Source organism: Dysidea avara, chromosome 1 (assembly GCF_963678975.1).
Source record: "Dysidea avara chromosome 1, odDysAvar1.4, whole genome shotgun sequence".
In the NCBI taxonomy this organism is placed as follows: Eukaryota; Metazoa; Porifera; class Demospongiae; order Dictyoceratida; family Dysideidae; genus Dysidea; species Dysidea avara.
This window is the reverse complement of record NC_089272.1, coordinates 56,998,522-57,016,324: the sequence shown is the minus strand read 5'-3', so window position 1 is coordinate 57,016,324 and position 17,803 is coordinate 56,998,522. Positions and strand designations below refer to the sequence as shown.

The 17,803-nt window shown below is 36.8% G+C and overlaps 1 protein-coding gene across 1 annotated transcript; it reads left to right on the top strand.

Annotated features, from left to right (window-relative positions):
* The first annotated feature begins 37 nt into the window (after positions 1–37).
* Positions 38–16,020, top strand: LOC136237094 (uncharacterized). The gene is made up of 5 exons (XM_066027376.1): positions 38–1,002; positions 8,636–8,689; positions 9,075–9,419; positions 13,663–15,201; positions 15,375–16,020. Exons 1-5 carry the CDS (start codon positions 141–143, stop codon positions 15,779–15,781), a joined length of 3,207 nt encoding a protein of 1,068 aa, XP_065883448.1. The 5' UTR covers positions 38–140; the 3' UTR covers positions 15,782–16,020.
* The last annotated feature ends 1,783 nt before the right edge of the window (positions 16,021–17,803 follow it).

The window sequence follows — 17,803 nt, the reverse complement described above, 5'->3', positions numbered from 1 at the left end:
TTGTGAATTTTAGGCGCTTATATGAACACCTACCAGTACCAGTTTTAAAACGCCTCCGTAGTTTGACATTTGATATCGATACGTTTCCCGGATGTCTGCCTGGTGTTGATTTCCCCTTCGAGTAGACAGAGTATACAAAGATGGACATCACGATAGAGTTTGATCCAAAGAAGACAGCGTTTGTACTTGGACCAGGAATCAATCGACTCTGTTTCACTGCAGATAACAGTGATTTTCGAAATGATTTACCAGTCGATTATAAGGTTGTCTGCGAGGAAGGCATTAAGTATGCAATAGGATTCGTGGATCCTCGCGAGTGTTCTAACAAGGATCGCCTGTTGCAGAACGCGTGCGAGCTGAACCCAATGTACGCCGCCCATGAGGTCACAGCTATATTGAGGCGCAATGGAGTGTACGACTCGTGGCTGTCGTCCCTGCACAATAAAGTTAATAGTCTGAGTGGGCACACGACGTACGCCAAACACTATGCTTTGCAGTTCTTATCAGCCATGAACCAGAAAGGTGCTTTGCTATCAACAACGTGCTATACAGAAGTATTGGAGCAAGTTCTAGGCCTCAAGTCAGTTAGTTTGACTGAAAATGATGTGACTTCTAAAGTACTTGAAAATGGTGGCTGGCCCAATAGCTTATTACACATCTATGGGATGTTTTCACAGCCCGAAACTGTTGTGTTTGACTTTCTAGCTCACGATGCTAATAATTCAATGTCTACTGAAGGGAAAGCCGTGTTGAATGTTTTCCTGCAGCGAAACCTCTTTTTTGTTGGATTCAGTAACAATCATTTTGACAAGACAGCTGAAAAATTTATTGAGTTAATATCACCACAACTGTCCCAACCAGGATCAATGAGACCAGTGTTTATTTCATCTGTTCAAAATGACAACAACCCCTTATTAGACAACTTTATGAAAGTCTGCTATAGTGACCAAATGTCACTTTCACTCTTTCACCAGATCCTGTATGCTTCTGGGACCAATACGGGTATGTCTGTATTGTAAAGTGTGTATTAGTGGCATCAGTTTGTAGTGGTTGTGATGTGTGTGTGTACACGTATATGTTATCCAATAGCCATAGGAGTAAGATGTTATGTATAAGTGATAATGTTTCATTTGACTACAAGCCTCTACCAGGAAATGTTTTTCATTGCACATTATCACATACCAATATTGTCACTTTACTGACGCACGTGTAAAAGGAAGAATGAAGCTTCATGTGCGTAGCTACATATATAGGGCCATCTTTTTCCAGACCAAAAATGTTATGGTTTTAGTACCAAGTAAGAAACAATATACTACTTAGGAAATGCTTTCGTTTACACAACACCTATTATTAGTATGGCAGGCTTACATAACAAGATTATAATCTCATTTAAGAGGTAATAGCTACTGACTAAGTAAGATTTCATGGTACACACAAACAAACAATTCAATTTTTATAGTCTAGTATACATGTGTATTACATGTATCTGATTGATTGATTGATTGATTGATTGATTGATTGATTGATTGATTGATTGATTGATTGATTGATTGAGCTGATATTATCCCAGGTAGCTATGAAACATCACAGCTCCAGGGCATACATACAATTTATACACATATACATACAACAAATTTATAACTAAAAAGTAAAGTGTTAATTATTGGTCCAGCCATTACAATCGTCATAATCTATTAGAAAACGAGTTAATTGAGATTTGGTGGCATATCAAGAAGTTTGGTTCAAAAACGGAAGTTTGAGGCCAGCTGCAGGTGATAAGTCTAATTATAATCAAAGCAATTTAGCAGCTGCAATTATTTTTACTTGTTATATTTCATTGATTAAAGATTTACTGTTGCTAGTTTTCCACTTTTGTAGGTTTTGAGAGATTTCTACTTAAAGGAGTCATCACAGAGTGTCTATGTTGCATATAGTGTATTCATGACAGGTGTACTGGAACACTAGAACTTTAGTACGCATACAGAACTTCTTTAATAAAATCGTTTTAAAGCTCTGTATTAATTCTAAGGAGTTATTTATAGTTAAAGACTTGCTGTGCGTTACTACTCAGACCTAGCCAGACGGAGTCCATGCCAAATCGAAGCAATAATCTTGCTCAGAATCACGCACATATTTAACCTCCGACTTTGCCATTGTTTTGACGAGTGATAGTTTACGCTATATGTGCTCACTATGGCTTGGTGGAATCGCTCAAGAATAAGCTAAAAGAATCTAGCAGCAAATCCGGGATAATCCAAGCATGTCACGAGATATGAATGAATTTATTAGAATAATCAAAATGCCCATTGGAAATGTATTGCAGATGATTGTGTTCTTTTATTGTGAAAATGACGAGCGGAGTTTTCGTGTACTGAGCTTCACTTGGTACCATCCTGTTCGTAAAGAGTTGCTCTTTCTCATGGTACTTGCGAATCTGAAATTCGTCTTTTGAGTGAAAAGATATGTGAGTACAAAGTGTCAGTACAATAGAAACTGTGCAACTTATAGTGAACAAATCGGTGCAGCTGGACCAAATCTCCGCAAACTTCTTGATATGGGTATACTGTTCCAGTCATGAATGGTCTTAGGAAAAAAGCTCTTCTGTTGTTGATGACCATGGTACCACATAGTGGAGGTGGTGGTAATAGCAGGTGTTTTAAGTAGAAGTGAGGTGATGGAAGTGTTGTGGGATGTCAATAAATGTAGTTGTGATGAATAAAAGTCATGATTGAGTGCTATTCCTTCTATTGTCATTCACTATAGCTTCCTTTGTAGCACAAACTTATTTGGGAATTTTTATAGCTGCTATATATAGTATGGTTTAGTAGGATGGAAGTGCTAAACTAATGTAATTTTGTTATATGGCTTCAGTTTAGTATTAAAATGTTTATAGTCAGCATGATAATGACATGTGCTATTTGTTCAGGAGTGGAGCACATAACGAAGTTGTTATCATGTACATGAAATGTAGACTATTCCCACGTTACATGTCAGATGTCATGTTCTGTGAAATGATGACACCTTATGTTAGTATAATTATTAATTGTGCTCTGAGTTGTGGATAATTTGTGGCTTGATATTGATATCTGTGATGTTTCTTAAGAAATCAAGAATCCCATCTAAAATTTTATATAGTTCTTTTACAATAGTTGGATATTGTATGGTAGAAATATTCTTTCAGCAATTAAATAGATACGTAATATATGATCCGACGAGGATATTTTTGTGCAAGCTCACATATAGTGTAAGTGACCGATTATCGAACAAAGTTTATACTTTACTTCATATATATATATATATATATATATATATATATATCTCCAGGAAAGTAGTATCAACCTTGAATTTTCACCGGGAGGTAGCGACTTTCTCATAGAATACCTCACGTAAATTTGAGCTATAGTATCCAATTAGTGTCCGTGTTATGAGTGGATTTCTGCATCCCATATAATATGAATTATCGAACACCGGTACCTATTATCAGACGCCCATTAATTTCTGTTGATCAATTATTGAATGTTTTGCAGCTTTTCTACTCTGGTAACCTCAGTGCAACCTACATACTTTTAATCATTATATTATCAACGTGTTATGTGAAGTACCATGATACTGTAACTGAAGTATAGTTTTGATACAAGCATGCACTTGTGAGTTACAACAGTGAATCATTTAGTATTAAATGCGTACAGTAAAATATCAGCACATTACGAACAACAGCACAGTCTTATCATCCTTGTTTGCAACAACCCCTTCTGTACAGTCTTCATGGATGCATCTTTCACTCAGGAAACTAAACGGTCAGACAATTTTGCCGCCAAAGTCACGCTCGAGATGTAGTTCTTTCACGATGATTCCTGTGTTCTTTTCCTTCATGTCTTTGTCGGTGGTGATGAGTATCAAGACTGCTGTGATGTCCACACATAAACTCTAAAGGATGGAAAGTTCATTAGGAATGAATAGGCTACACTATTGGAATTCTCCATATAAACACCTTACAAGTATGCGGAACAATATTGTAAACTTCCGAATACATTTTGTAATTTCGATGTTCGATAATAGGTACCGTTCGATAATAGGTCACTTACACAAATTGTTTTCAATGTTATGTACCATGTAGCAGGATATTTTTGAGAGGGAAATATTTAGCATTTGAAATTTGGAGGGGGGCTTCTTCAGGATCTTTATACAATAATCAATGCCATTTTAATTGAGCTGCGTATTTTGAGGGGATATTTTTTGTGGATAGCTGTCAATCTTTGAAATTCGTGAATTTCCCCCTCTCATGTTACACGATATCAAACAATACATGTAGTACATGACTTGTAACAGTAGTGTTTCTTAGAGTCACAAGTAGCACTGCTACAAGGGGAAAATTAGGACCACACTTTAGTGTCAAAGGACACACTTTTTGTGTGCAGAGCACACTTCATTTTTTACAGTGAATCCCTACAGACTGAAGTAGTGTCTACTATATCTGCAGGTGTAGGCAATCTTCCTCTTTCCATGGTCCCAAAACAAACTTATTCCTAATTTTCCTTACACACTGTACCTGTTCATTTACTATTTTAGACATAGTTATGACTTGTAAGCCTGCACATACTTCATCAAAAGAATAGTGCTGGACTTAATTTTGCATCTGAATGCTCACCCCCAACTATCAACTACTGAAAAGTAAAGTGGCTGTTTTGCTTTGGTTTCAGCTATGTTCAGCCTGTTACACAACGTCACAAACGAAGAGTATCTCTGCAATCAATCCAGTTACTATATCTGGAAAATACAGATGACTCCCATTATAAATGTGACAGGGAAGTCATTATGCTCTACTGCGAATTGACAACTTCCTCTTTCAGTGAAAAGAAATGGGACACAAAGGAGGACAAAGGTAAGTCCATGGTGCATGCATTGTAAGTACTGTGGCATCCCCAAAGGCACCTTCCAGGCTGAAGCAATGTCTAACAGTGAAAAATCAAGCTTGTAACCTTAATCGTTACATAATTAGCTCCAGCACAAGTTGCTGTTAGACCTTTAGTCCTCATATATCCAGCTTTGTATCAGTCCTGTAGTCACTGTAAAGTTACCATTATGCTGGTCTGAAGGAATTAGTCATTCAGTCAGTCAGTCAGTTAGAGAAAATTACATGAATGAGAAGTTTCATTCTTAGCAACCTATTGGAAGTGTTTTGGGTTAACACTTTTGGGCTTGATACTACACCTAACCAATACTTCCTAGGTACCGTGAAGGTGTTGTTAGGCTGGTTTTTAATCAATATTTTTCCATGTCCCCTATAACACAATATACTGCCATACTGTATAATAGAGATCATACTCCTTATTGCTCCATTTACAAATGGCCACAACCAAATTCACATTATGTATGATGATGTTCGTGTACAATCATTATAAGCATATTGAGTTTTCCTTGTTTGAATGGTTTTGATTTCCTCGTTTGGTGTTAACCATACAATACATACGACAGATAGGCTAGTACTCATGTGTCATTTCAGAACAAGGAAAAGAGTTATGACTGTTATGAGAAGCTGCTGAGTTATGTTCATATACTACATTGTAACCATAAGAAATGGACTACATTACAGGGTAAAAATAAATGCTGCAAGCAGCAAATATTTTTGACAGTGATTTTTTCTGATTTATGGTTATATTCGTTATCTAATCCTCAATTAGTCAGGCCTTCATACCAAGATATTATACACTAGTACTTATTCTTCCGGGATATATGTACAGTATCTAATAGCCAGTCGTTGTATATGTAATAGTTGTAACATGGGCATGAGGGCTTTGCCTGATATGTATGCCCAACTGCCCGAGGGCCGCAGGCCCGAGCATACATATCACCCAAGCCAATACTAGTACAGCCACTGGATATATTACATATACATACCTAAAATTTTCAATTATGGGTCAGCAACTAGGTTACGTTCAGTTATGATGAACGGACATATCCTAGAGATATCACAGAGAATTTTGGTTACACGAGTTTAATGTTTTAATCAGTGCTATTGAATCGTTTATAGAAAACTATAGAGTTCACTAAAGGCCTAGATAGGTAAGCTTGCTTGTAGAGTTGGTTACTCCATGCAGAATGGTAGCTTCTTGATGGGGGCATGTCCGTATTCGAAACATGCGGAAACAATTGGTGAGTAAGCTATAGCACTAGTTCTCACCTTAGCCCAACGTTTTTCAACTCGTATGATGGCGAGGATACCAAAACACTGAGTGGTTTTCATGACAAAATCCAAGTCGTGCATCCTAATCATGTGAGTATTAATTGATCTCCACAATCGATTTCGGCTCAACGTCTATATAATCACTACCTAGTTGTAGCCTGAGCTACATTCGTATGTAGCCCGGCTAGCTGGGCTGGAAACGTAACCCGGGTGGCCCCTATGATCTGAGATGTGAAAGTGTTACATGATTTGTTAAAATGGCACTGTTGTAAGAATACATTTGCACCACAAGGCTTATGTGTAGAGGTGTACCGATAAGGATTTTTCAGTTGTACCGATATCCGATTAATCTGTACCTAAAAGAGCCGATACCGATTATACCAATCCGATTATTGTATATATAATCTGTACAGTGTAAAATAGAATTAAAGGTGTATAGCTACTGCATGATGCATATTCTAATGATTTTTAGAGATAACAGAAGTGATGTAACTATATAAGGCACAACTATAAGGTATAGATATGCCAGGTTACCTTTGGTTGGTGTGGCCTCTATTACACAGCCCAGACAATTAGGCACCACAAATATTTTAACACATGCTCCATTGTCCGTGTTTTGATTAGTTATCAACATAGCTACTATACACAGATTATAAGTTTAGCTTTCCTTCTTTATTGTTAAAGTGTAACAGCTATCGTTTTCAGAAGATCTGGGTAAGAATATTTTAAACACAAATAGCAGTACTTACATGAGCAGTCATATGGCTTCTCGTAACCGCTTTTATGGAATAGTATAGAGAGGCTTTCTATTTATTGTAGTGAGAAAAAAGGCTTTTCATTGCTGCAAATAATGGCACTCATATTTGCCATGTAAACTATCGGCAGCGATATCGGTTCCCAGAGCGTTTGTACCGATTACCAAATGGTAGAAATTGCCATATCGGCAACCGACCAATCCGATTATCGGTGCATTTCTTAGACTACTTATGTGTTCCTGATTTGCTAAATGATGAACCTTTAGTTGGTTTAGGTTAGAAGATGGGTAAGTTGGCAAGATTGTTTCCATTACCTGAATCTTTATACTAGTACGGCCTTGGACCTGTCACTATTTAAAGTGGAAAGGAAGACATTTTTACGTATAAAAATTGTACACAGATAGATAGCTCGTAAAGATATGTATTCTCTGGCAAGCCGTGTGTCTGTTACTCCATTAATTTTTGTTTGCATTGATTAGCATGACTTCCTCTTCTATGAAATGATATGAATTCTTTGGAATTTTGGTTTCTCCATATGTTGAAATGCCTCATCATGTGATTGCCCAGTAGGGGCATCTGTAGCTCCCTTACATAGATATTTATGGAAAAACCACAAATTCTTATCTTATGACATATACATGCAATCCTTTCAAAATTTGGAGAAGTTACTTCAGATCTTATCTCCTAAAAATAATGGGAAATTCAGGTTAGAGGCAATGGTTATTATTATGTACTCTAAAGCCTTATTATGAAACTTGTCTATTGTAGTCAATGTTATGTACCGTGTAGCAGGATATTTTCGAGAGGGAAATATTTAGCAATTGAAATTTGGAGGAATGTTTCTGCTTGGGAAGTGATGTACATGTACGTAGGTCATACGTAAGGCATTTTATGGTGGTTTGTGATTACAGCTGTTGTTGAAAACTTGGCACTGCTAGTATTGCCTCCCTTTAAGGCAAATACTAGTGGTCAGGGTTGACTGGATAGAATAATTGTGACACTACCTTACATATACATAATAGTACTATTAATTGTCATTAAGATACATTTAGTGTAGGTTTGGTCTTTAGTGTTCATGGTCTAAAAATTGTACTCACATCATAAACCACATCAACTTATCATTGAGATGTGTTTGTGCAGTATATTATGTCACACATACGTAGCTACATATTACATGTACGTATATAAGCTACCCATAGTGTTTGATTTAACAACATGTAATATTGTAGCCATTTGTAATACTCTTGAGTTATTGAAAGATAATAGTAGCCTTATTGAAGTAACCCAGATGCACACTTTCATCATTTTAGCTCTTATCCCCAACTTATTGTTATAAAAATATACACACAGTTCAACACTATTGTCCACTTCTATTAGACATCACTTGCACTTTACTAGAACGATGGCTGTGAATATACAGTGTGTTGTGGCTAAGTTATGCAGCTCTATATACATTCAAGTAGACATGTCCGTATATAGCAAGTAATCTTCACACACATTTTGTGTATTACATATACTTACTTCTGATTGCAAACATGGTGACGATAATATTTGGTATATTCTACACTCTGTGTATATGTGTATAACTAGATGCCTGCTTTCAGGTTTGGTGCCACATCCATCATTGTTTGATACATATTTTCCCCTTAGTGTGCATGTGTTACAGCTACTGTACACTGCATTTCTGTTCATACAGATGAGCCAAATTTTATGAAGAGATTTTGCATTGACGATGTCAGCCAAATTTCAAGTTAGTTATAATCTCACTGCTTGTTGTGTATGTTATTGTGGCTATGCCACTGTAGAAATGGGATAGTTCATTGTTTTAAGTGCTCACACAATATACCATTGTGTCATTACAATGGTCATGAAGAGGTAGTGACGTAATTTAGCTACCATTAACATTATTTGTTAATTTCCTGATGGATTAGGTGGCCTTTGTGATGAGGTCATAGCAGATAGAATTTCTTGTGAACAGTGCAGGAAAACTTATGTAATTTTGGATAAGTTTGGATAACAGGTCTTTAAAGTGTGAATATGTGTAAAAATTACAAGTTCCTGGACACCTAAAACTGGACACCTAAAAATATATATTGTCTGATAATGGTTTACTTGTTTTGTTGATTTCTTTACAGGTAACAGCTCATCATCAACCACTAGCAACTTTGATACAGTTCTAAGCTTGATCATTCATGAGAAGGACAGACCTGATACTGTAATAGGGAGTATACTGTCTACTATAGGCAGAGGCTCTACCATGAGACTAGAGAGTATTTCTTATGGCTCAAAAGTTGGTCAACTAAGACAAGTAGTGATACGATTTAATACAAGCGGTACCTTGAAACTGAGCCAACTTATTTTGGCTAATCAGTTGAACTTAGTTACATGTGATGTGGTGGCCTTTCAATTGGAAGGTGGTCCTCTTGTTTGGATACAAAATAGATCCCAAATTGCTCGATACTCAACAACCACTAACAAGGGTAAGTGAAGACTCATCATGCTATTAAATATTAAATACAATCGTATCTCTTAGAATTAATCTTAAAGATTTTAATTAGAACCATACTATAGGAAGTTAATGCCCTTAAAAATACTATTATTGGAGATACTATGAAATGTATTAAGTGGCTATGGAAACCACCAAATGCTTTATTAGGTTTTGCTTACATTCCACCAATAACCACATTATCATTATGTGAGGAATCTATGATGTGTTAGTACATCACTAGAACTACAGTTAATTCCTATATCACATAGTAACTGAAAATAATTGACTTACACAACACACAGTATAGTTGGATTTCTGATCTGTCTTCCCATGCAGTGGAACATTTTTCTTGTTGTTGATTAGTGCATGCCACAATATATAAGTACTAGAAATGCCAGGATATAATTTTAACATTTGATAAAAGTGTTTCCTGTCCTAACATCTTTACTTCCTGTTCATTCCGTTTATGGTAGATGTATCCTATTATGACACTGCTTTCTGATATTTTTAAGGATTGGTAGGATTCTTTACCAGTATTGGTAAGAAGCACTTTGGTGAAGAGAGTAAAAGATTACACACAAGGTTGAGAATTCTTTATAAACAAGTGCTCTAATTGAAATCAATGAAATGTGGGCATCAAAGAAGTGTTGTGTTGTACCTATGGAGTCCCAATATACCAATATACATTTTGTTACCTGAAATCAGGACACCACACTAAATATACAACTATATGAGCGGGCTTCCACTGTAATGTTTTGGTCATGTAGACTATCAATGAATTGAAAGTCATTTTTAGCCATGATAATCCAAATGAGTTTTCATATTAATTGATGTAATAGGTAGTGTCTGTGTATGGTCTTGGAGATTTAATGGTCATACGTATATGATTTAAAAGTGTTAATGTGCAGTAACCAATTGCATCACATTATACTCTTGTTTTCTGCATGCATGAATGCTGTACAAATGTACAGTTCCCTAGCTACAAATGCTTCCTTCCTGGGTAACAATTTTGAGTAGCATGATTTATAAGGTGTCATGGCATACATATGTGCTTAAATTTGACAAATGCCAGCTGCTATAATGAATCTTTACGCTAGTGTTGACTGTTGGCAGAAATTCTTCTGAAATATTTATGTTGTAAAGTGTGCATGAGTGTCTACATCAGCCTTAATTCCTGATAGAGTTCAGACAGTTGGGGACACAGTAAGTGACGGAGAGATTTATTGTATGAGACTGAATGGAGGAATAGCTGAGAATAAGCAGCTACAGATTTCCATCACAAACAATAGTGGTCATCTTATATGCATGAAATTGCCTATTTTAAATAAAAGGTCACCTGTATAGCCAACAACCAGTATGGTGTAATATTATTGCTTAGCAGTGCATGTCACTTCATGTATTGATACTACCTCTATTAAGGAAGTATAAAGTAACTTTAATGGACTTGTGGTTTATGGGCTGCTAAGTATCTAGTGGTAACTATATAGTGATATTTGGTCTTAGTAGTATTATTTGCCATATATAAATATTTTATTTGACTTGGGCTGTAGAACAAGAAGACCATATAAGGCCATTGTAATAGAGCCTGCAACACACGGAACAAGAACACTGAATGTAGAATGAACACCATTTAAATCAGAGTCTTTATAGGAGGCTGTAGAAATTGCTGGCCAAGCATGGCTATACATGTTTGGCACAGCTTTTATTTACTTCACTTGCGTCAATTGTAACAAGCACCCAAGAACTCCTAACTGGCTTTCTTTAATAGTAATAACCAATGTAATTTTCAATTGTACTTAGCTAACTAAGTAATTACTTTACTACTTGTAACTCCTGACCACTGGTACAGGATACCAGTGGACCATCAGTGCTGCTCTTGCAGCACTGTAAATAGTGATTTCCAACCAACCAATTTTTCACACATGTTTGCTACTTAAATTACACACCTTCAAAAAACGTTTCACAAGCTGCCGTTCCAGTTAATGGTAGTCAGTGCTTCGTACTTTGTAATGCACTTTATTGGATTAAAATCTATGCGGTATTTATTAAAATACATCAAATCAAAGTTTGAGAAATAAGATTTCCCATAGGAATCCCATACAAATAATTGCATACATAATTCTAATTGGAAGAATACGGCACCGGTGATAGCCAAAGTTTCTGAGTGTTTCCGTGCAAATGTGTGGCGGATGAGGACGAAGAAAGTGTTCCTAGGCAAACCGCATATGCTGATTTCGATTTTGCCGTGTGTTTTTTGATTGGAGGACAATTGATGTTGGATTACGATGAAAATATGGCCCTTTTAAAGGTAAATCGCCATCTAACACTGTTCAGAATTCAGCATTACAATCACCCTGGGCTTCAAGTCATCCATCTGCATCGATGCAAGTATAGTTTGAAGGTGAGCAGTTTGTTGTCTTGCACGGAATTGCAATATAAGGTTCAAGGTTGAGCATAATCGTTTCAAAAGTGGAGACTGGCATGTGATACCAACCTTATATGGCTTCACACTACCTGATGTTATATTCTGGTGTATTTACTGCTGTTTTGATCCATTTTATAGCAGCTTCAGTAATTGTACTTTTGGTCAGAAACTATTTATAAATTCTCTTTGTAGTATAGTGATGTCATTGTATTATATAATCCTTAGTGCTTACAATGTGACAAATAAAGCTGAACAGTGTCCAAACAAATCTATTTTAAAAATAATATTGGTCTTACATTTTGTTATCTGATTGTCATGTTTCCGAAATATTTGTTAATTGTGACTTGTGATGCCATTACTTGCCATGTCATATAATATTACTGATTTTTCTAGTTAGTTATCCTTGAAAATGCATTGGGTACCTGTGTATACTTAGTGTTACACAATACACACAGTTTTATTTGTGAATCACTTGCTTTATTCATATAATATTCTGAGTGGTCAGTCTACAAAGAAGTGGTCGCTCTTGAGAGGTTTTACCTAGCTCATATGCTGTTCTCCATAAAATAGTTATGTGGTGAAAATTCATGTTCCTATTTAGGTTTATGACTCTTTGAATATTGTGTTTGGTGCCATGCGATATATGTAAAAAGCATTGAAAATACTGTACACAAAATCATCACACTGTCAACTTCTTTTGCTTATATCTTTTGATAGGAACCACCAATTGGGATGGGGTTTGCACTAAAATGACCCTGAAAAATAGCACAATATTTGTCATACCAATGAATGCGTGGAATGTTAATTATTTAGTTTAGTTGGAAATCTCTACTGTAAAGCTTTTAAATTAAATAAATAAATAAACTTGTTCCTACGTCTGAAGCATGTAGAATGAGAAGAGCTCATGAGCACCAATTAGAAACTTTTGAATGTAACATTCAACACCCTTAGTTTAATTAGTTGTCAGTGGTAGCTAGCTAGTCCTAACGGATAAGGTGATTTGTTTTCTTAGCAACGTACACTATAAATATGTATTTATTGATGCGATGCATGCTAGAGTGTAAGTTTACTTATAGCTATCTATAGCATAGCTAGAGTGTGAATATATCGTTGCTTGTTGTTTGGGAGCTGGATCAGTTGCATGGAAGACAGTCTGCTGCATGGCTATAGCATTGTACTTAGCTAGTTTGGCTATATAAATCAAATTAAATTGTGATCGTATATATCCACATAAACTGTTAGTGTATATATAGCCTATTATAGGATTACATAAACATGCACACATTTGCGTTCGTACGTACGTATATCTATTTTTTAGCTAGCCGTAATTATATGCGTTATTATGAAACCATATCATAGCATCGTTCGTGGTAGCTACCTAGGTTTCCGCTAAAACAGGTCGTAGTTATTGATGATGTTAGTGCATATCCGTCCACCGGAATTTCTCTGTAATTGAAATAGCTATAAAATAAGCTTCAACAGTTCCACGGCACATTCGCGCACTCCAGTACAAGGCCTCGATGGCAGCTGTGTTACCGTCAGTGTCCGGTTGGAATCCACTCTCTGTTGTAAACAGTAAGCAACTAGTTCAAGTATAGCTGTAGCCTCGCGTGTAGCTATCAAAAACAGGATTTTGTGATCGAAAACATTCTTGCACGCGTTGGCATGCGCGTTATATCGCGTGTTACATAGCTAGCTACGTAGAATTAGCTGTATGGTTGTGTGTTCAGTAACTATAGCATAAATACTGTAGTCTTGTATTTCGGGGTCATATTTATTAGCTAATTACATTTCATTATTTTTTCTGTAGGTGAAATCTTAGCTAAGAGTTTGATGAACCAAATTACAGTTAAGGATATACCAGCGATGCAGCCTCGTCCGTTGGTTTCGTTTCCACCGCCGCTCTGGGCAATTAATTCCACTTCGTCTGTAGCAACAGTGTCGACTACACCCTTGTCACCAAAGGTCTCAGAGATCGTGCAGAAGAAAGTATCGCAGACGAAGCGATCCGGAAATCTATCTCCTCTCACGATACCTTCGTCGCCACTAATTTCCCCTGATCCACAGTTGTCCGCGAGCCCGTTATCTAGTGCATCGACTCCAGTGAAATATTTGTCAGTTGTATCTGGAAAGCTCAGAGCAGGACTACCAGAAGAATTAGACCCTTACCATACCACTGAGTGCTACGACCAGCAAACAAATAAAGTGGTACCTATGCATGCAAGCATGTTTGGCTGTACAGCGAGTGCTAGTGACACGGAACTTAACGGAAGTGTACACGAAGTTCCTGTAGTAGCATCATCAGCATGTCCACTGTTAAGCTCATCAGCTGTTCAGGCTGCAGTTGGTGTGGAGATATCAATGAAGCAACAACCTGACAATTCACCAAAGGTTCCTATCCAGCCTATTACACTGACTCACAAGTATCAAGAGAACAAACATTCAAGACAGCCAAAAAAGCACAGTGATACGTCATCACCAAGTGGTAGCAGGTCACACAGTAATAGTCCTAGCAATGGCAACAGTACTGGTGATGTGAGTGTTGTAGGGATACCATCAAGTGCTAAAAGTGTCACAGTTTCTGCTACTACTGAAGTAACCACACCAGCAGGAAGGTCACCATTAGCTACCCACTCCATGTTAAGTACCGCCATTGCTGCTGCAGCTGGTTTACCAGCGATTCCTCAACCATTTTCATTGCCAATTATGTTCCACCCCACATTTACTCCAACTACACCTGGAACTCAGCTACCATTTGTCTACCCCTCTTTGACACCTCTTGGAATGAGCAGCCCTCTCTCAGCACTGCAGCAGTTTCCAATGTTACAACAGAGTCATCCCAATCATTACATGATGGTTGACTGTCCAAAATTTGTGTGGCCACCAAGTAGCAAAGTTGCTGGGACTGGATTTAATTTTATGATTCCAAATAGCTCAGTGTTGCAAACACCTCCAAGCAGTGCTCTTCAAGAGAACTCTCTAATCAGAAAAAGACACACCCCTCCTCCAGTTGTTGAAGGAAGCTCACAGGTAACATCCACCAATCCTGAGCCAACACCAAAGAAAGCAAGACCAGAGTTTGCCTCCACTAGTTCAAGCAGTCATTTTCCCCAAGTAACCACTTTGAGCAGTGCTACACTGAGTACCATACCAGCTGCTAGTATTGCAAGGCACAGCAACATTCCCGTTGTCAGCCAAGAAATGGGCACTAGCCATAAGCTAATCACAGATGATGGATCAAGTAGTGAGTCAGAGATGAAGGATAATGGTGACAGTGATTCAGAAGATGATGTAATGATTTGCCCACAAGAACCAGCACCTATTGAAGGCACCAACAATCTACCACCTTGTAAGTCAACACAATCAATAAGTGGGAAATTGTTTTTGTTCAATATGTATTATAATAAACGTCCTATAATAAGTAGCCTTCCTTTGGTGGGTTAACAGTTTTTGATTTTTCCTGGAATTGTATTCCTTATTGCTCACTGATATAAAGTATTAGTTTGTTTCTTTCCTATTTAGTTCCTAATGGAAGAGGTGTTGTACAACTGTGGCAGTTTCTGTTAGACATGCTACTGACACCTGACAAGAGCGTCATGATTCAGTGGACAGGAAATGAGTATGAGTTCACCATACTACAACCAGATGACATTGCTGCAATGTGGGGAGAACGCAAGGGAAAGCCTAGAATGAACTATGACAAACTAAGCCGTGGCCTCCGCTACTACTACAGCAAAGGAATCATGGACAAAGTACCAGGAAAGAAACTGACTTTTAAATTCACTTGTAATGTTGAAGACTATGTCAGAACACGGAGCAGGAATCCTAATGCAGTTCAAACACTACGAGCAATTATAAGAAACAGCAAACTGAATCACATTTCATCTAGTGACTTACCATATAACACACCTAATACATTAACACTGTAACTATCACACCACAGTAAATAATTAGCTTCAGGATTTTCAGACAGAGTTTGTTCTTCAATTTCTCCATAAGGTGATGAAGGAGATAGTGGGACCAGCCAGTGCATAAGGCATGAAGGGAGAGAGGAGAAACTTGTCACATGCACCTTGTATGCATAATATTATTTTGTACCAGAAACTGATACATTTCAATAAATATTGTTTACATTGAATTGTGAAAAGGGTGCTTTTGCAAAATCTAACCTTGAAATTGATTGTCCGGATCATTTATGTCAAGCTGAATGTTCAATTAGAGACGTTTACATTATTTAATTATATCTTAGAGGTTTAATAATATTATGCTGATGTAATTTTGATCATCATAGGTTCCTCATACATTATTATTAGGAAAAGTAATTGTGGCAGCAACAATTTCATGTGTGCAGTTTGACACGACTGTTGCTACAGTGTAGTAATGGCAATAATGAGTAACAAAGTCGAAAAAGACATGAGGTACAAAACTTTTAACAGTTGTTCACAAGCCCTTAAATTGTCATGCATAACCAGGCAGAATTTTAACAGGTTGGTGTTTAACACTGAATTTTAACACTAGTACTTGCATAACATGTCAATGTTATGCCAGTGAAATATCACATTACAAGCATAGTGTAATGCAAAATCTTTTAAATACACCATTGAAACACGTAATAATAGTACATGAAAACAGTTGTCAAGATACTCTAATAGAGCAGTCACTTACTCTAACAAAGCAGTCAACTTTTGAGTGTATAATTTTTGGCTCAAATAGTTAATTAGGTGAATAAAGAAGAATTGCCAGAAAAAAGAAAAGGTGGAGATTATATTCAGATTAAATGATGTTACGTAGTGACGTGATTAGATCAGATAGTTTTCATTATGTCCAGTCCCTGGTGCACTGTAGCTACATCTCTATGTAACATCACTGACCCCCCACTCACAAGCACTAACAAATTACATGAACAATATCTGATCACGTTCTGGAATATGAATGGTGTTTCTGTTGGCATAACCACTTTGCATTAGTTATCAAGTTATTTTATTCATGTGTCAATCCGTCTTTTGAGTAAGTTGTGTGACAACTACAGGACATTCTATACCATAACTTGATCAGTGTATATACGTGTGTGGGGAGATGTTATGTAGACAGAATGACAGAAAATAAGAAAAATGATTTACTTCTCACTGCAAACAATACATCGATAACATGAGTAATGATATGAAGAAAAAATAGCCATACCGGTAATTTATTATATTATATGCAACATCATTGTGGTGAGCTCTTATTGACTAAATGCCATCAGTATAAACAGTGTACAGTACATCAAACAGCAATAGATAGTAGTAACGGTGAACCTATGTGCTGTAGTATCAAGTATTTGATTCATTTTTAAAGTAGAAAGCCCCCAAAGTTTCTTAATTTATAACAGAATTCACCCACACACACCTTGATTACTCAATCATCAGATGCTGACAACCAGCTGTTGTGGACTTAATCTGCACACAAAAAGAACTTAGTAAAATAAAATTTGAAAATTTTTAATATATTTTAACCTTGTTACTGCTGTACTTTGTCACCTACCACCCACTACATGGAATTATATAGAAATTATTCTGTTTATATACTTGCTATTTTGATAAAACAGTCTTGTTGCTGTTCCATGGCAACTGTACTTTGTCACCTACTACCCGCTTCAAAGTTCTCACCACATTGAAATTAACTTACCAGTTGGTTTAGAAGGTATATGTGAACTACAAGGTTCCTAACTTTAGCAACTTTGCTGACACTTTAAAAGTCTTTTTATTTGTTTCCACCAGTCTCATATCAGATACTTTAGTTGCAAATGGATGTGTATATATAACTGAATATGATCGGTTGATGAATATGCCTGAAATAGATGTGATTGGGTATATAACCTGAGCATACCAGTAGGGCTGACTGCTCAGTAATAATAATAACAGCACAAGTTATAATTATTATACCTGTCTTGTGCACAAATATTATATCTA

Bases quoted from the DNA above. Each gene is read 5' to 3' on its own strand.
- LOC136237094 (XM_066027376.1), top strand. From the start codon at position 141: ATGGACATCACGATAGAGTTTGATCCAAAGAAGACAGCGTTTGTACTT. The intron at 9,420-13,662 runs GTAAGTGAAGAC...TTTTTTCTGTAG, and splicing joins CTCAACAACCACTAACAAGG to GTGAAATCTTAGCTAAGAGT. The intron at 15,202-15,374 runs GTAAGTCAACAC...TTTCCTATTTAG, and splicing joins CACCAACAATCTACCACCTT to TTCCTAATGGAAGAGGTGTT.